Source organism: Microcebus murinus, chromosome 8 (genome assembly GCF_040939455.1).
Source record: "Microcebus murinus isolate Inina chromosome 8, M.murinus_Inina_mat1.0, whole genome shotgun sequence".
Taxonomy (NCBI): domain Eukaryota; kingdom Metazoa; phylum Chordata; class Mammalia; order Primates; family Cheirogaleidae; genus Microcebus; species Microcebus murinus.
The window spans coordinates 70,025,149-70,046,017 of record NC_134111.1 but is presented as its reverse complement, the minus strand read 5'-3'; the positions used below and the strand labels follow the sequence as shown (position 1 = coordinate 70,046,017).

General features: G+C 36.2%; 1 protein-coding gene across 1 annotated transcript in view; it reads left to right on the top strand.

Moving 5' to 3' along the window:
- DNAH7 (dynein axonemal heavy chain 7) overlaps positions 1-20,869 on the top strand; it is a 255,045-nt gene that overhangs the window by 46,455 nt on the left and 187,721 nt on the right. Inside the window, exons 13-17 of the mRNA XM_012776948.2 lie at positions 7,932-8,010; positions 11,610-11,834; positions 13,992-14,138; positions 15,964-16,649; positions 19,057-19,243. Of these exons, the coding sequence (XP_012632402.2) occupies positions 7,932-8,010; positions 11,610-11,834; positions 13,992-14,138; positions 15,964-16,649; positions 19,057-19,243 (1,324 nt within the window). The remainder of the gene's footprint in view (positions 1-7,931; positions 8,011-11,609; positions 11,835-13,991; positions 14,139-15,963; positions 16,650-19,056; positions 19,244-20,869) is intronic.

Below are 20,869 nucleotides of genomic sequence, written 5' to 3'. Positions count from 1 at the left end.
GCTTCTGGACCTGGCTCTGTCAGTTGTCCCCTCTGTGTCCCTTATTTTGAAATTCTCCTTCTCTGCTGATTCTGCCTCTGAAGTTAAGAAACATATTCAAAACCCTCTTTCATCTTCCAACTCCCAGCTTCAACCCAGTGTCACTGTCATGCTATTCCTTTCTCCTTCACTTTACAGCCCACCTTATTGAAGATTTTTTTCTACATGTTTTAATCTGGATTTCTTTCACTCCTGATACTCTTCTGTTTCCTGCCCCAAAGTAAGTTCATTATTTATATTGGCCACAACCCAAATCAGTAGGAAATATTCGCATATTATCAGGTGTTTCTGAGCATGCATAACCCTTTCAATCATTCCCTCCAAATACAGTTAATCACTCTGTGCCATCTTAACCAAATCTCTGTTAGAGCCCTTAAAATTCTTTTTTTATTTCAGCATATTATGGGGATATAAATGTTAAGGTTACATGTAATGCCCATGCTCCCCTCCTCCTTTGAGTCAGAGCTTCAAGCATGACCATCCCCCATATGTTGCACATCTCACTCATTATGTTTCTATATACCCATCCCCTGCTCCCCCCTCCCACCCGCCCAACACCCAATAAATGTTATTCCTATATGTCCACTTAGGTATTAATCCTTTAATACCAATTTGCTGATGAGTACATGTGGTGCTTGTTTTTCCATTCTTGAGATACTTCACTTAGTAGAATGGGTTCCAGCTATATCCAGGAAAATATAAGAGGTGCTATAACACCATTGTTTCTTAAAGCTGAATAGTACTCCATGGTATTCATATACCACATTTTATTAATCCACTCATGAATTGATGGGCACGTGGGTTGTTTCCACAACTTTGCAATTGTGAATTATTCTGCTATAAACATTCGAGTGCAGGTGTCTTTTTCATAAAGTGACTTTTGATCTTTTGGGTAGATGCCCAGTAGTGGAATTGCTGGATCAAAAGGTAGATCTACTTGTATCACTTTGAGGTATCTCCATATTGCTTTCCACAGAGGTTGAACTAGTTTGAAGTCCCACTAGCAGTGTAGGAGTGTTCCTATCTCTCTGCATCCATGTCAACATTTATTGTTTGGGGACTTTTTGAGCAAGGCTATTCTTACTGGAGATAGGTGATATCTCATTACAGTTTTGATTTGCATTTCCCTGATGATTAGAGATGTTGAGCATTTTTTCATATGTTTGTTGGCCATTATTCTGTCTTCTTTTGCAAAGTTTCTGTTCATGTCCTTTGCCCATTTTTTGATAGGGTTGTTTGATTTTTCTTTGCTGATTTTCCCGAGTTCAAATAAATTCTACTTATCAGCCCATATCGGATGTGTAGCTTGCGAAAATTTTCTCCCATTCTGTGGGTTGTCTGTTTGCTCTCTTGACAGTTTCTTTGACTGTGCAGAAGCTTTTAAATTTGATCAGGTCCCATTTATTTATTTTTGTTGCTGCGGTGATTGCCTTTGGAGTCATCTTCATGAATTCTTTGCCTAGGCCAATGTCTAGAAGAGTATTTCCAACATTTTCCTCTAGATTTATAATAGTGTCACATCAAAGATTCTAGTCTGTTTCCCAGTGTGAGTTGATGTTTGTGAGAGGTGAAAGGTGTGGGTCCTGTTTCAGTCTTCTACATGTGGCTATCCAGTTATCCCAGCACCATTTATTGAATAAGGATTCTTTTTCCCAGTGTATGATTTTGTCTGCTTTGTCGAAGATTAGTTGGCTATATGAGGATGGTTTTATATCTGGGTTCTCTGTTCTGTTCCACTGGTCAATGTCCCTGTTCTTGTGCCAGTCCCAAGCTGTTTTAATGAGTATAGCCTTGTAGTATAGTTTGAAGTCTGGTAAATTGATATCTCCTATTTTGTTTTTATTGCCTAGGATTGATTTTGCCATACGGGGTCTTCTCTGGTTCCATATGAAGCGTCAAATTATTTTTGCTATATCTGTGAAAAATGATGATGATATTTTGATAGGGATTGCATTGACTCTGTAGGTCACTTTGGGTAGTATAGACATTTTAACAATGTTGATTCTGCCAACCCATGAGCATGATATATTCTTCCATCTGTTTACGTCCTCTGCTATTACCTTCTTCAGTGTTTCATAGTTCTCCCTATAGAGGTCTTTTATCTCCTTAGTTATATATATTTCTAGGTACTTTATTTTCTTTGCTGCTATTTTGAAGGGAATTGAGTCTTTTATTTGGTTCTCACTTGTACTATTGTTGGTGTATATGAATGCCTCTGATTTCTGTGTATTGATTTTGTATCCTGAGACTTTACCAAATTCATTTATCAATGCAAGGGTCTCTTGGTTAAATCCTTGGGATTTTCAAGATATAATATCATATCAACAGCAAAGAGAGTTTCATCTCTTCTGCTACCATTTGGATGCCCTTAATTCTGCTCTCATGTCTGATTGCTATAGCAAGGACTTCCAGCACTATGTTGAATAGAAGTGGAGATAGTGGGCAATCTTGTCTTGTTCCAGTTCTAAGTGGGAATGCTTTCAATTTTTCCCCATTCAGTATGATATTGGCTGTGGGTTTGTTGTATATGGCTTATATCATTTTTAGGTAAGCCCCGTCTATGCCTATTTTGTTGAGAATTCTTATACGAGGGTATTGAATTTTGTCGAATGCTTTTTCCGCATCTATTGAGAGGATCATATGGTCTTTGTTTTTGCTCCTGTTTATATGGTGAATTACATTTATAGATTTGCATATGTTGAACCATTCCTGCATCCCTGGGATGAAGACCACCTGGTTGTGATGGATTATTTTCTTGACAAGCACATGAATTCTATTGGCTAGGATTTTGTTGAGAATTTTTGCATCTATATCATAAGGGATATTGGTCTGTAGTTTTCTTTTTTTGTTGCATCCTTTCCTGGTTTTGGTATCAGGGTTATGTTAGCTTCATAAAATGTGTTGGGGATGATTCCATCCTCCTCGATAGTGTGGAATAATTACTGCATGATAGGTACCATTTTTTCCTTGTAGGTGTGGTAAAATTCTGGTGTGAAACCATCTGGTCCAGGACTTTTCTTTTTAGGAAGGTTTTTTATTGCCATTTCAATTTTAGTACTTGATATTGGTCTGTTCAGGAATTCTACTTCTTCCTGGTTGAGCCTAGGGAGTTTGTGTGTTTCTAAGAAATTGTCCATTTCCTCCACATTTTCCAGTTTGTGTGCATAGAGGTTTTTGTAGTATTCATGAATTATATCTTGTATCTCTGTGGCATCTGTTGTAATTTCTCCTTTATTGTTCCTGATGGAGCTTATTGAGGTTTTTCTTTTCTGCTTTTTGTTAGTCTAGCCAAAGGTGTGTCAGTTTTGTATATTTTTTTCAAAGAACCAACTTTTCCTTTTGTTAATCTTCTGTATGGTTTCCCTGTTGTCAATTTCATTTAGTTCTGATTTGATCTTAATGATTTCACTTCTTCTGCTGGGTTTTGGGTTGGTCTGTTCTTCTTTTTTTAGCTCTATGAGATGATTCATTAGGTTGTCTATTTGTGATCTTATAGATTTTTGGATTAGGTATTTATGGAAATAAACTTTCCTCTCAGGACTGCTTTAGCTGTGTCCCACAGGTCTTGATAACTTGTGTCTCCTTTGTCATTTAGTTCAAAGAATCTTTTGATTTTCATCTTGATTTCCTTGTTTATGAAGTGGTCATTCAGCAGAAGGTTGTTTAGTTTCCATGACTTTGTGTAGAAATGAGAGTTCCTGTTAGGGTTGATTTCTATTTTATTCCATTGTGATCTGAAAAGATACATGGTATAATTTCTATTTTTTTTAAATGGAGACATGCTTTGTGTCCTAGGATATGATCAATCTTAGAGAATGACCCATGAGCTGATGAGAAGAATGTATATTCAGTGGATTTGGGGTAGAATGTCCTGTCAATGTCAGTCAGGCCCATTTGTTCTAGAGCTCTGTTTAAGTCCATTATTCCTTTGTTGATTTTCTGTTTGGAGGATCTGTCCTATGCTGTCAAGGGGTGTTAAAGTCTCTGACTATTGTGGTGTTGTTGTTTATTCATTTGTTTAGATCAAGTAGTTTGCTTTATGAATCTGGGTGCACCTAGGTTGGGTGCATATCTATTTAGAATTGTTACGTCTTCTTGTTGAACTGTACCCTTCACCATTATATAGTGACCTTCTATGTTTTTTATTACTTTTGTTGATTTAAAAACTAAGTTGTCTGTAATCAGCACTGCCACTCTAGCTTTCTTTTGGCTTCCGTTTTCTTGAAATATTGTTCTTCATCCCTTTACCTTTAGTCTAACGGCATCCTTGCAGGTTAGATGTGTTTCCTGAAGGCAGCAGACACTTGGCTTGTATTATTTTAATACATTTGGCCAGCCTATGTCTCTTGAGTAGGGAGTTGAAGCCATTCACATTTATTGAGATAACTGATAGGTAGGGCAGATTTCTGTTTATTATGTTGGGTTGAACTTTGTTGCTTTGTTTTCTCTCTTGAGCCATTGTGGTATCTGGGCTTTGATCTTTAGCTTTTCAGTAGATTTATATTCATGAGTGTTTATTGTGATGATTCGTGGGCAACACTGTTTTGAGTACTTCTTGAAGGGCTAGTCTTGTCTTGGTGAGCTCCCTCAGTCTTTGCTTATCTGAGAATGTCTTGGTTTCTCCTTCATATACAGAACTTAGTTTAGCAGGGAATAAGATTCTAGGTTGGGCATTATTCTGTTTCAGAAGAGTGAGAATAGTGCTCCAGTCTCTCCTTGCTTGTAAAGTCTCAGTAGAGAAGTCTGGTGTTATTCGGATTGTCTTTACTTTGTATGTTACTTGCTTCTTTTGTCTTACAGCTCATAGAAGGGCCTCTTTAGTTGATATTTTGGTCAGTCTGATGACTGCATGTCATGATGTCTTCCTGTTTGCATTGAATCTCTGATGGGTCCTTTGAGCTTCTTGAATTTGTATATTGAGATTTTTAGGAAGGCCTGGGGAATTTCTTCTATCATATCTTCAAATAGCTTATGCAGAGCTGGAACCCATACTACTAAGTGAAGTATCCCAAGAATGGAAAAACAAGCACCAGATATATTCTCCAGCAAACTGGTATTAACTGAGTAGCACCTAAGTGGACACATAGGTGCTACAGTAATAGGGTATTGGGCAGGTGGGAGGGGGGAGGGGGGTGGGTATATACATACATAGTGAGTGAGATGTGCACCATCTGGGGGATGGTCATGATGGAGACTCAGACTTTTGGGGGGAGGGGGGGAAATGGGCATTTATTGAAACCTTAAAATCTGTACCCCCATAATATACCAAAATAAAAAAAATAATTAAAAAAAAATAGCTTATGCAACCCTTGAGTGTTTTCTTCTTCCCCTTCAGGTAGCCCTATAACCCTCACATTAATTTTCTTCACATAATACCACATCTCTTGTAGGCTTTGCTCTTTTCTCTTGTTTCTCTGTTCTAGCTCTGTGACTGATTTATTTAATTGGAAGGTGTTATCTTCAATCTCTGAGATTCTTTCTTCTGTTTGATCTACCCTGTTCTTGAGGCTTTCCACTGTGTTTTGTAGTTCCCTGAATTGATTCTTCATTTCCAGGAGTTCGGTTTGATTTTTCTACATTATTTCAATTTTTTTAGTGAATTTTAGTTCCATGTCCTGGAGTCTTTTTGCATTTTCTTTATGTTGGTTATCCAGTTTTTCTTGTAAGTCATTGAATTTTCTTATGATCCACACTCAAAATTCTTCTGTCATTTTGGTGGTCTGATTTTGCATGGTTTCCATTTTTAAGGGGCTGGTGTTCCTCTTTAGGGGTGAGCTTTCTGTTTGAGTTTTTGTACTTCCAGAGTTCCTTCACTGATTTCTTCCCATCTGGATCAGTTGTTGCTTCTTACCTTTAGGTTTTTGTTTGGATAAGGACATGCCCTGTTTAGTGTCTCAACTAGTAGGTAGTGTTTGTGGGTGAGATTAGACCACACCCTGTATCAGGCTATGGCCCACGGGCCACATGTGGCCTGCCAAGGACATTTATCTGGCCCACTGGGTATTTTTACCCTAGCCACTTGTCCTGCTCAGCAGCCAACTTGTCCTGGGCCCACAGTGTGCATGTGTGGGATGTGCGTTGCACTCTGCAACGGCCCTCCAATGGTCTGAGGGACAGTGAACTGGCCCTCTGTTTAAAAAGTTTGAGGACCCCTGCACTGTATGATGAGTCAATAGATGCCATAAAAGGGTGTGCAGAATGTCCTCCCTGCCAGTAGGAGGCATGTGCTGGGAGGAGCAGACTACACTGTTGTTTTGGGGTCCTATAACCAGCTCTTGTTCATCTGGAGAGGCACTCTATTGCCTCAGGTGGTGGGTGGGGCCCTGGGACTTCTAGGTGTGTCCTTATTCTCCACCTCAATGAGGGCTGGTCTGGGTGTGAGTCTGGGTGGAGCTGGGTTGGTTAAGCCTGCCCTCAGACACCACAAATACTGTTAGCAGGGGTAAAATTCTGTTCTCTGCTTCTGTGGAAAAGCTGTCAGGGAGAGGCTGGAATGGCCCCATTCAGTCAGAAAGTCTGTGTGTGAGGGTGGGGCTGTCTAAGACCTGTAGTCTGGAGTGGGCCTCTCTCCTTTCCACCCTCCCTGAATCTGCAGCTTCTCTTGGGCCTCTGCTATCAGGCCAGACCTCACGCCACCGGGTCTCCCCTGGCTGTGATGCAGGCCGGGAGGTTCCCTGAGCAGGGTCGCCACCTGGGCTGTGCACATGGCCCCCCCTTGGGAGGAGGGATGCCCTCAAGCACGCTGATTTGCCCCTGAAGGCACACACACCTCAGCAGGCTCATTCATGTATATCCCTCTGTGCCCCGGGCAATGCGAGACCTGGGTGCATGGGATCTGGTCTGCAGGTCTGACCTCTGGGCCCCAGAATTCAATCCCTAACCCCACCAGGGAGAGGAGTGCCAATCCTGATTCACCCACTGGGAGCCCAAGCTGGGTTGATGTCTCAGCCTCAGGGTCTGCCCCATTTCCTGGAATCACTGGGCCAGCAGCACCTGGGATGGCTGGCAGGTAGGGAGCTCACAGTCTGAATACCCCTAAATCAGCTGAAGGGCCCCAAAAGTGAAGGTCCCATTCTGTGGAGATGCTTCAGGCTGGTGGCTATATTGTCTCTTTCGGCAGCCGCAGATAAGGAAGGGGGAGGGGAGAATGAAGAAATATAGCGCCTGCCTCCTGGCTTGGGTCTGTGCACATGGAGGTACCCCAAGGGAGTTGAGAGCCTGGTGCTGCATCCAATACAGGCTTACCGCTCACAGGCGGTGGCTGTCTCTGTGCTGGTGTCGGCAGGCCTCTCTAACCGCTGGGGAGCCCACCAGCAGTCCAAGATACAAGGGAGGGGGAAATTAACCGCTCCACCTACCCTTGCCGCTGGTCTCCAAGCTTCTTGGGAGGTCTCTTCTTCCAGTTCTCTTCCGCAACCTCCTCCCGTAGTCTCCGGTACCCCTCCTTCTGACCCTCATCCAATGTATGATCTTCTGCTTGCTTTTTCTTCTAATTTCTTCTAGAAACTGTCTTTTTTGCAGAAACACTGTCTGGCAGTGTTTCTCGTCCTCCATCTTGCCCCGCCCTTAAAATTCTAAGTTAGAAATGATTGTTTACAGTCCTGCCTCCCAAACTGGATAGTGAGCTTCTTGAGGGCCATTATTACTAGTGATTTATTTCTGTATCTCTGTCATTTAATATTATAGTTGTAAATATAATAGATATAATTCAATGTGTATTGAATAAGTAAGTAAATGTACACAAATTTGCTTTTAAGTCATTGGATGTCATATAGATAACTTATAATCTTACTTGATTTTCATGCAATGGAACATTTAAAAATGTACTGGAATATATTATAGAATGAAATTTAATTGTAAATATGTAAGATTGGTTTTGCCTGGTGTTTCAGATTATGTGAAGAATTTGAGAAGATAGCTGAAAAAGCTCTTAGCACTCCTCCAAATACAGCAGAACTAATGGCAATGAAGGTATTGTATGGACTCTTTATAGTTGTGTGTATCAGTTAATTATGGACACAATAATACAGAGTAACAAATCACTGCAGTAGTTAAGATAGAGGTTAAAAATAATAACTTTTAAAATACTTAGTTCATGAGTCTGCAGTTTGGTAATTTAGGCTGGAGATTCCTGACGGTTCTTCTGGTCTCAATGCGTTTACTCTGTTGGGTCAGTCAGCTCTCAGTTGGGTTGACTAGTTTAACTGTTCTTTAGCAATTTGACTCTGCTCCACTTGTACCTCAAATGCCAGCAGGCTTACCCGGTGTGTTGTATGGCATGGTAGAGACCCACAAGCAAGCCCAATTGTGCAAGTGCTTTTCGAGTCTCTTCTGTGTTACACTAGATTGATTGAAGCAAGTCAGAATGAGAGGGCATGGATTCCCAGCATGGATTCTGGAGAGGTGAAATATTGGAACAATTAAGGAAATTATCTAAGTCTCACTTTCATCGTTTTTCATGCTACTTATGAGTTTGAAGCCTACTTAAGGGCAAATAAAATAATTCAAAACAACTAGTCACCATCTCATTTTATTCCCTTTTCATTCATATAACATTAAGCTTTTACAGAATTCTTTTTTTTTTCATTTTCTAATGTTCCCCAATGCAATATAGGACACTTTTTTTTTATTTTAAAATGTTTGTGAGCCCAGTGAAACAAAATCATTCAAAACTTTGTATAGGCAAGAAATTATAAAAGTAATTGAAATAATGATGTATATTCTTTAAATTATTCACTTAGATGAAAATTAATTAAAATCATTAGACTTGATTTTTACATACTAGCCTCTAATTAAAATAGTTCTGTTATCTTTGAAGTATTTGTATTTGGATTGGGGCTGTAGTATGTGAATGTGTGTGTGTGTGTATATATGTGTATAAAATATATACACATGCCCATATATAATCTTTTTAGGATATTTTTCTATTTTGTATTGGTTGTAGAACATCAAGTGATTTTTTGGTAATGGATGATTATAAATGTAGTTAGAAAGTTCTTAAACTGTGAATTCCTTTTCATTAAAGGACAGTCCTTTCGGAAAAGTGAATATTGGTTATGAAGAGTATCATTTATTTACTCTCTTCACCATCACTGGAAATATTTAGGAATTTGGGGTTATTTACTGTGAATTTCTACTGTATATAAACATCTTTAACAAAATTAGGAAATAGGATTTATTGCCTGGTATTTTAAATATTTCTATATCTTAAAAAATATTATCCCCCTAAATGTAAAACAGCTGGTGAATTTATTCAGTGATTTATTATCAGGTATTAGGGGAAATAAAAATAGAGTTGTTTGACTGCATAGAAAGCTAATTAAATTACAAAAAATTAATTTTCAGTTAGACATTTTGTTACTTGTGGAAACCACCATGGTTTATATCCTATTTGTTTGGACTTACAACATAAAAAACCTTTAGTCTAATTAGAATAATATCCTATCAATACAAGATTTCTAGGGGATTTTACTTGTTTTTTTCTGTTTAGTTATAAAACTAAAATTCAAACAACATGGAATTGAATAAAGAGTAAAATTTCTCCCTTTTCGGTAATTCCTTTCTTTAGTGTAATGATTTTTTATAGTTTGGTGACTTCTTCTCTTTCCAAACTTGTTTTTCTACATGTATGCAAAGATGTAAAACACTAGAGAAAAAGAGGTGAAGAGAGAGACAGAGTGAGGTGGAGATTGGGAGGTTAAAAAGAGTTTTAATAATTTTTAAAAATTAGAATCATTTACTTCAGTGTCAGGGAGTTGGGGTATAGGAACGGGAAGGTGAATATAGATGATTACAAGTAATTGCCAGTGTTCTCATTTTTTGGTGGGTAGCAGGTTTGTTTTAGAAATTTATATTATTAAAATCTATAAATAAATTAATAGGTATATTAAAAAGAAGCTTGAGAGAACTATATGGATATATGTACAAACACATGTGCATATGCATCTGCATGTGTACATATATATGCACACCTATATGTGTGCCCACTCACACACATAGATTGTGCAGAACAGAATCACTCTGCTATAAATTACTTTTTTCACTGAACAATATACCCTCCCTATGTTTCTTCTACTAGATAACTGGGGCTCTTTTTTCCAAAATCGGCAGCCAATTACTCCAATATGATTTATTAAATGATTTGTTATTTCACTCCTGAGTTGAACTGCACCTTTTTCAACACTAAATTTCCATATTTCCTTGGATCAATTTCTGAACTCTTTTTGTTCTACTCCATCCTTTATTCCTGGGACAGAACAAGAATTGTTTACATTATTGTATCTGTATAGTATGCACTGGTATTTATCAGGGCTGGTCTCTATCATTTTTCTTTTTCATGATCATCATTGTTACTCTTGGGTATTTACTGTTTCAATTTTAGAATGATATCAAATTTAGTTTTTAAAAATACCATGGAAATTGCATTGATTTTATAGACTGGAGAATTTATCTTTCCAATATTATATCTTAACATACATTTCTATATTCATTCAGAATTTTTAAAATGTCTTTCAATAAAGTATTAATATTATAGTTTTCCTCATATAGATTTATCATATTTCTTGTTAAATTTGCTCAAGGTATTTTTTAGTTTCTGTAACTTTAGAATGTGATGTTTTCCAGTATAGTTTCTAAATCTGGTTACTGCTGATGTATAGGAAAACTATTGATTTTGTATATTTTATTTTGTATCTGTCTATTCTGGACTCCTCTTAGCCTCTGAAATCTTTACTATTTCATCAGTTGATTTTTTTTTTCTGTGTGAGCATGATAGTTTTGTGTCAAAGTTTGAACGTGTATACATCTTTTTGTCTTTTAATTGTCTTGTTATGTTGGCTGGGTTCAACAAGGCCCTGTGAGCTCTGGCCTCAATTTAGAACCTTCGGTCTGCTGACCAATCACTCTGCTGCAGCCTTGCTGGCCTCTCTGCCCCTTATCCTTGCTCCCTCTTGCCCCTGCCCATGTTCCCTCTATTTGCAACCCTTTGCACCTGTCTCATTTCCTCCTCATTATGCTTCTGCTTTGAGTTTGTGCTTTGAGTTTGAGCTTCTGGTCTATCTCTAACTACTTTTATGGTATGCTAAGCAGTGTGTCTTTCCTTTGCAGCACTCTTCTCTGTTGACAGTTTGCAGTTTTACATTTGTTCTGGTGGTTATTTGATTAATAACTGCCTCCCAACTAGAGTGCAAACCCCAATAGGGCAAAGCCCATGCCTCTTTTCTGTCACACTGAATTGCCAGCACCTGGCACAGTGTCAAGCACATATTAGATGCCCAAAAATGTTATACTGAAAGAATAAATGATATCATTCAGATGCTATTTGCTTCCTATCTTTCAGGAACCCCCAGCATTCCTCTCTGGTTTTCCATTGTTTTTTATGTGTTGTTAAGTATTTTTTTTTTCCTGCCATTTTAGAGACACGTTTGGGAGCGATGAGAAGTAAATTGTGCTGCAGTTCTTTATCTTGAACCCAAAGTCTTGACTTCTAATTATGCAATGTATTTCCACAGGCTTTTTTGTGTCATGAGCTGTTCATTAAAACACTACCTGTAATTTTTGTTGTCCCTCAGGCTTACATTCAGAAAGTGGAGGTAACTGATATGCTTGCACTGGAACAGAGATTAGTGGATTCTAAAAACTGCCTCGCCTTCCTCATTGAGTGTGCCAACTTTTCTCCCGCAGACATTAGGCTAAATAATAATGTTTTCCAGTGGTATGCAAGAATGGAAGAAATTTTTGAAGAACACAGGAAAATCATTAAAGACAAAACAGAACAATATCAAGAAGGTCTGAAGGTTGGTATCATGGGATATTTTAAATTATTTTCATTTTCTTGAAATGTTTAGCTATTAACTTTTTACATGGCAATGTCAACTTCTTTGTTTCACAGGCCATGTATTTTAGTTTTCTCATACTATAAATCTTAGTACAGGATAGTACACATATTGGATCTTTTATAATGCTTATTGGATGACTAAGAAGTGAGCAGTATATTGATCATTGTGAGGTCATGTCTTGATTTTTCAAGGCAATTGGAAGAAAACATTGGAATATATTGCCCACAAGTGACCATTAATAAAAATAATATTTATCTGATACAGTTTATAGTATTAATACTATTTTCAGTTTATTGTTTGAATATGTCAAAGCTCCCTTGGTGAAATATGCCTTCATTCTCCATAATCACTCAAATTCTCCTAAACACTGTGCCCAGAATTATGACTCTAATGTTCACTAACTGGTTTTACATATAACATGGTTTGTGATTTGCTCATCTACCTGTCCAGCCCCATTGCCTACGTCTCCCCACTCCTTGCTCCTGACAGCTCCTAGGTGTCTGCTCTCCTGCACCTCTCCTCTCCTGCACATTATCCTGATTAACCTGGAGCTCACCCCTGCCCACAGAGCTTGTCTATCTAGCATATTCTGTTCACTTTCTCAGAAGCCCTCTCAGTAGACCTCAGTGCTGCTTCTTCTCTGCATTTTTAACACATCTCCACTGAACTGATTATGTGATCATTATGTTACTGTTTTCAGGTCTGTCTCCCATTGGACTATCAGCTCCTTAAGAGCAGGGTGTTTCATGTTTACCTTTTCTCCATTTATATCCCACTGCCTAGCACAGTGACCAACACACAGGAATGCTACGAGCACTCCATAGCTGCTGTGGAATAAGTGACTTCATATTTTCAGTCTCATTTTACAGATGGAAAATTAAGGTTCCCAAAGATTAAGAGACTTGTTCCTGGTCAGCCAGTAGAGATGTCCTTTGATAGCAAGCCTTACTCTCTTTCTACTATACTATAGCAAATAGAGCTAATTGGCAGAATATGTTGTTGGGAAGATAAGTGATAAACTTAAAAAACAAACAAAACTCTTCATTTTATGCTGTAATTTATAGTTTCTGTTTCACATTCAGGGCATTTCAAAATTTTTAAAAACCTACATAAAACATTATGAATAGTAAATGATAGATGCTTAAGTTACAATATAATAGATTTATAAAATGGCTAGGTGGCTGAAAATTATTGGTACTTTGTTACAAAGTATACTATTCCACAAACTACATATAATATTGATGAATTTTTCCTCTCAATTTTCTTTCCCCTACTAGGCCAAAGCAATAAATTTGCCAGGATACTAGAGAAAAGAGGATGGAAATCAACCTAGATAATCTATAAAATAGGAAATCTATTTTTGAATAACCTAGATATGACTTTTGAATATTTTATTAAGAGCTATTTTTAGAGCCATTTAACTTAGAATGCCTTACCAATAACAATTTTGTAATAAGTCTTTCTCACTAAAACACACACGCGCGCACACACATACACATCTGTTTTATATTGGAACACTATAGTTTTTAACTTTTGAATCTGGACTTATTTACCTTACTCCTTTCTTGTGAAGAGAGCCCATAGGCCAAGAAAAGTAACCATGGAATATCTTGTTTTAGTGTTGCTAATTGAAATAATATCCGAATATGAGAACACAATTAAGGAAATTCAGGTTTTTTCCTGTTGTTTGTAAAAATGTTACAGATATCTCTATAGCCCTTAGAATAATTGAGTTTTCTTTTAATGTTATAGTTGGTTATTATGAGACTTTTCAAATGCTTTTGAAACATTTATTAGTATAAATTCTTCATCATACTAAAAAACCATTGTTTAACATGTTTTTATTCATTTTATTAGTTAGAACTTCTTACATAGACAATCTGAGTAAACCTTTTCTAATCAATGAATTAGAAGAATCTCAATCCATTAATTTTAAATTTTAAAAATTCTGCATATTTTAGATCTCGGTCATCTTCCAGATCATCTCTTTATGTTTTACCCGTGACAAAATGTAATAATAATAGTTCCGATAACTCTTACAAATATTTAAATTTTTTCTTGATGTTGAGGGGTTGTAATTTTAAAAATAGTAACAACTAATATTGTTTTTATTAGTTACGATGTGAACGGTTTGTGGAGGAATTGGAGAGTTATGCTAAACAGGCAGAAGAATTTTATTCATTAGGAGATCTTCAAGATGTACAGCGATACCTAAAAAAGGCTCAAACACTGAATGGAAAGTTGGATTTAGCAGCAGACAAGGTATAATTCAAAAATTCTTAAAAAGATGAATTAATTCAAATGAAAAAGCATTAAATTTGTATTGGGTATTCATTTTTAAGAAATAGATTCTAATAAAACAGTTTGACTACATTTAATTAGAGAATAACAGAAATGACACAAATAGATTTTGTAGACATGCTTTAAGAAAGAGCAGCACTGCTGTTTTCTATTGGTAGTGGTATATTTCAGTGGCCTTCATCTTTTATTTTAAAGACAGAGTTACATCTCAGTCTGCTTTTCAATTTTTTCTTTGCACCATCTAATCATGTGCATCATGGTCCTACTATGATAGTTAGGAATCCATATTTTTGAGCAGAACAGGTGAATGATAGCACCTGGTTACTGTTCAGTTGTTCCATCTTCCTGGAGTCCAGCTTAGATTTGGTGATTGTGTTTTTAAATTAGGCCCATTGTTTTCTCTCACCAACCCACTTTTTTCCCAGTACTGCTATTTCAGAAATCAGTTTCTCATTAGAAGAAGCTGGAGTCAGGAAAGCCATACTATTTGCCATATAAGATGTTTAAAATTTTTAATTGTATTGTTTTATAAAAAGGAGGAATATAAAAACATACTATATTATGATGCTCTACCATTTCTCTTACATTGAAAGATTTTAATATCTTATCAGTTCAGGTAATTAAATGGTTTATAATAATGACCAATATGTCAACACACATTGAGAAAAAGAAATAAACTCTGTAGTTTTTTTTTTTTAATGGAAGACACTGAAATTTTAACTAATTACATAATCAATATATCTAGCTCACGCTTTACAATTCTATAGATTTCTTCTCTGAACTACCCATATGCTCACATTTCACAACTAAAATAAGAGGAAATTAATGATTTCTTTGCCTCTTCCTATCTTCCTCATATTCAAAACTGAGCTCCAGTTGCCCCTTCTCTACAGAAGCTTCTGTAACTGCATTATTTCAGCACTGAGTGTTAGCATTTTATTGTATATTCTATTCATTTTATATTAAACAGTTACTGTTCTGAGACATCTCTTTTATTGCCTTTTATTATTTTTGTACAATTGCTATTTAAATCTCCACTTATGTATGTCTTTTCTTGTAAGCTGGATTACTAACTCCTTGGAGTTGGTACTTTGCAATATTAACCTTATTTCTATTTTCCACAGTACCTAACACAATGCTCTGTGTATTAAAGGTACTTAAATTCTTGTTAATGAATGAATGATGCTATATCCTCAGTATGTCTGTATGGGCAAAAACTTCTTTATCTATGTAAATTTATATTAACGCTTTTAAATAACTTAACCAGATATTATTCTTTGAAAACTAGTCAAAAAGAAATAGAGGGATGCTATTCTGCCTTTAAAAAAAAAAAAGGAAATCCTATCAATTGTGACAATATGAGTGAACCTGGAGGGCATTGTTTTAAATGAAATAAGCCAGGCACAGAAAGACAAATACTATATGATCTCAGTGAAATCTTTTGAAACATCAAACTCATGGAGTCAGAGAGTAGAATGATGCCTACCACTGGCTGGGGGTGGGGAATAGTGAGGATTGAAGATGTTGGTCAAAGGATAAAAATTTCTCTTTGTTAGGAGGAATAAATTCAGGGGATATATAAATACATGCTTGTCAATTTAAAAGAAATAAATAAAAATAAATAGGAAAAAGAGGTTACTGTTCAGTTTTTCTAGATTATTGAAATTTAACTTTAGGGTTTAGTCAAGGTTTTTGGGGTCATATTTAAATAGATATTTTTAAAAACTTAATTTTCAATGTCATTAACTTTCCAAATAACTAATATATTTAATACTTACCCTTTCAGATTGATCAGTTTAATGCTGAAGAGGAGGCATTTGGTTGGTTACCATCAGTATATCCTCAACGTAAAAAAATCCAAGATGGTTTGAACCCTTACCTTCGTCTCTATGAAACTGCTGTTGAATTTAGCAACAAATACAGAGCATGGACAGAAGGGCCATATCACAAAGTGAATCCAGACCAAGTAGAAACAGATGTTGGAAATTACTGGAGGACACTATATAAGCTGGAGAAAACCTTTCATGATTCTCCAAATGCATTGGCAATGACTAAAAAAGTAAGGTCAAAGGTTGAAGACTTCAAGCAGCACATTCCTCTCATTCAAGTGATCTGTAATCCTGGTTTGCGCCCCAGGCACTGGGATGCCTTGTCTGCCATTGTTGGTTACTCCTTGCAGCCAGCAGATGACTCCACTGTCTTCTCTTTTTTAGACATGAATCTAGAACCATATTTAGACAGATTTGAAGGTATTAGTGAATCAGCTAGCAAAGAATATTCTCTTGAAAAGGCCATGGAGAAGATGATTAATGAATGGGATGCAATGGAATTTGTCATTCTTCCTTATAGAGAAACTGGGACATTTATTTTGTCATCAGTTGATGAAATTCAGATGTTGTTGGATGATCATATTATTAAAACGCAAACTATGCGAGGATCCCCTTTCATTAAGCCTTATGAAAAACAAATGAGGTAAAATGATATTTATATGACATTGTTTATACTGTTACCAAAATCACTTGTATTTAATGTAAAGTTGATTCTGCATTTCATCCTTAATATTTTTAAAGTTTTATTGTAAGGAGTGGTAACCTTCATTGCTTTTCGAAGAGTACTGATCCTTTGCTATCATCTTAGTGGTTTGTTAATGTCTATATCCATAACAAAGGCAGTAAACAACAATATCCAGATACTCATTTTTATTGCCTACAATCAGATCTTATTTGTTGGCTCTCAAAAATGATTTTGTATATGTGAACATAGTTTATAGAATGTATAAACTATAAAACTGAAGATAATGTCATTTTTAAAATATACTAATTAGTTTGTTGTAGATAATCCCTAAACATCTATTATAATTTCTACTCATAAGCATGGAGGAAAGCTAATAAGTGAAAAAGAATAAAACTATAACTTTAATCTGGAGCTTAAGCATTGTACACAACCGATTAAATTAAAGCCTGTTTGTTCCGTTTGTCATTATTTTCAGTTTTTATAATTTGTATTAAGCAGTTTTTATTTTACCTTAAAAAAAAAACCCAGAAAACATCTAAATCATACTACTGTCTTCAATGTGAATTTGCATGGCAAGGGAAAGCTGACTGCTTGTAAGTGTCTGCTTCTGGTTATTGATACGTTATAAACTTGGGCACACTCTGACCTTAGCTCATTCTATGTGTTTGGTTGTTCTGCCTCCTGCCAGCTTGCTCCAGTGTGCACATCAAGAGAATAATTACTGTATTACTCTAAAAATGGTATGCATGATATCATTAACAAGTAGGAAATTTACTGCATCAGAAGAAAGCAGAGGCATTCATGTATTCTTGTGCAAAGAGGTTAAAGAAATTCATTGATAAATGTTGAAAGAAAAATATTTTACAGAGGCATTTGAAAATGCCTGGTGATTTGGAGAACTCTTAACATTTCTTTGTTTTCAAGATCTAAAATTACACATCACTACTTATAAATGACTTGTAATGCATTAAAATACACATAAAGCTATCTCACCTCTAAGTTCTGTTGCTGTTAAGAAGTCATTCTTCTTTACAGCCATGTTATCTTTGATAGCAGAGTGGTTACAGCTGTCTGGGTTCAAATCTTGGTTTTATTGTTTATTAGTTGGCTAAACTTGAACCTGGCACTTGCCTTTATGTTCCTTAGTTTCCTTATTGATAGATATCTCAATGGACCCTACCTCATAAAGATGTTGTGATGATAAATATACATAGAGTTGTTAGTTTATGGAGTAATTGTAATATTTATCTTGAGGAAATTAAGTCACTATTTATATTCTCCATCTTTATAAATGAACGGACAACCTATTGTATATTTAAATATGCCTCCTTCTCATGAATGCCTCATGAATGCCATATTTTGCAATATGTAGATTTTTCTTTAAATGCTAGTTATATCTTATAAATTGAAATACAGTTGACTCTTGAACAATGCAGGGGCTGGGGGCCCTGAACCCCCACGCAGTCAAAAACATGCATATAATTTTGACTCCCCCCAAACTTAAATACTAATAGCCTACTGTTAACTAGAAGGCTTATCAATAAGATAAACTATCAATTAACACATATTTTGTATATGATATGTATTATATAGTATATTCTTACAATAAAGCAAGTAGAGAAAAGAAAATGTTATGAAGACAATCATAAGAAAGAGAAAATATATTTACTATTCATTAAGTGGAAGTGAATCATCATGAAAGTCTTTATCCTGTTGTCTTTATGTTGAGTAGGCTGAGAAGGAGGAAGAGGAGGAGGGGTTGGTCTTGCTGTCTCAGGTGTGGCAAAGGCAGAAGAGGTAGAGAACGTGGAAGGGGAGGCAAGAGAGGCAGGCACAGTTTGTGTAACGTTTTTGAAAAAAATCTGTGTATAAGTAGATTTAAACCTGTGTTGTTCGAGGGCCAACTGTATTTTATTCTGGAAATAAAGCCTTAATGGGGCCCAATTAAGAAAAAAAATGTTAAAGGAAAGGAGTTTTGGCTGTAACTACCTTTCCTCAGAAGCTCAGAGTAAACTTTATTGGGAATATCTTTCTGTCTCCAGAATCTCATTTCTCAATTTGTACCCTCTAGCCATGGAACTGGATCACAGAAAGGTTTATCATTATGACATATACAGAAACCAGCCCATTTGTAGATAGGCATATCTTAACACATGTATCTGTATTAGCAGAAATACTATGTTATTTTGAAACATTTTGTATAACAAATCTAGTGATTTATCTTTGAATGAAATTAGATAAAATAGAAATATGGAAATTAGAATAACAACATTATATATTGACAGTCTAATTGTGGTTTTGAGTTTTATCGTCTGAAGCATTGCTTTTTTGATATCAGTAAGAATGTCTGTGTTTTGCTCCTCAGAGAATGGGAGGGCAAGCTCCTACTACTTCAGGAGATCCTGGATGAATGGCTCAAGGTCCAAGCTACGTGGCTGTATCTGGAACCCATTTTCAGCTCTCCGGACATTATGTCTCAAATGCCTGAGGAAGGCAGACGATTTACAACTGTGGATAAAACATGGAGAGATATAATGAAAAGTGTTGTACAGGTAGGTAAAAATCTCCAAAATTGTAATTATTTGGTCGAAGTGACATGATTTTTATTTTTTAAAATCCATAGAAGCCATTATTGTTTCCAATAAACCTTTATCTATCTTTTCCCCACATACATTCTCTTTTCAGCTATCATTTTAGAATGCCAGGAGCAAGAAGTATCAAAAGCAAAAATAGATATTTTGCCCTGATTACTTTTTGAGGTCGAAATGGCATTGTCTAATGACCTTCTATCTATTAATGGTTCTTACCTGATGCTCTGGTAAGAAGATGCTGGATGAAGTGCTGGCTGTCTCCATCAGTTCTATGGCCCTCTTGTCATGGGCTGCAGTGAAAACATGTCAGCCTGCCAACTACTCAGTCAACAGGTTTCTCTAGTAGAGACCTAACATACAGATGAGTTGCAAAGATATATAGATCTAAAGAGTCCAATAAATATAAACAAAATGCAATGAAGAAATAAAAAAGTACATAAGCAGTGTGGAGGTATATAATTTAAGTTAATTTAAATATAATTTAAGTTAAGGAGGGAATTTAATAAAAACCAATACAACTTAAACAAGGATGGTTTTTGTTCAATTCAGAAGACATTTACTATCTATGAAGCATAGTTTATGTGTTATTGAAGTTAAGATTAAAATAGAAAAAGTATGTTATTAAATTATATCACTAAATGAATGTAAACTTATATACTGGTATTTTGATCAAATGTAATACTATAGTATAGAATGAATATTATCTTAAAAATTTCCTACCCTGAACTAGAAATATACATATATTTATTATTTAAGCTTTGAGAGTTCTCGCTATAGTCCCGAATACTGATAATACTATATTGACATCAACTATATCAGCAGACCCCAACCTTTTTGGCACCAGGGACAAGTTTCATGGAAGATAATTTTTCCAGGGAGTGGGGGTGGGAGATGTTTTCAGGATGATTCAAGCACATTACATTTATTGTGCAGTCAAACCTCTCTGCTAATGATAATCTGTATTTGCAGCTGCTCCCCAGCATTAACATCACCACCTCAGTTCCACCTCCGATCATCAAGGCATTGGATTCTCATAAGGAGCATGCAGCCTAGATCCCTTACACGAGCAGTTTACAGTAGGGCTTGCGTTCCTATGAGAATCTAATGCCACTGCTGATCCGTCAGGAGGTGGAGCTGGGGCAGTGATGTGAGCGATGAGGGTGGCTGTAAATACAGATGAAGCTTCACTTGCTCCCCAGCAGCTTACCGCCTGCAGTGCAGCCCAGTTCCTAACAGACCAGGACCAGTACTGGTCCACGCCCCAGGGGATGGGGACTGCAGAACTATATGATTTGATAGGAAAATATTCAGAAAGATACACAAGGGTTTATTTATTTAATAAATTTACCTCATTTTATGTAATACTTGAAACAAATTTCTGTGTAAACCAAACTTTTACAAAATTAATCACACTGGAATTAATTCCATATTTAAAGAACCTGTTAGTTAAGTCACTTTGTAACATAATCATCACTAATTAATTTATTTTATAAATTCAGTTTTTCATATATAGTTTCCTTACAACAGTACAAAAATCTTTAAAACATGTATACATTTTCATCTGGAAAGGGATGAAGTAGAATTTTT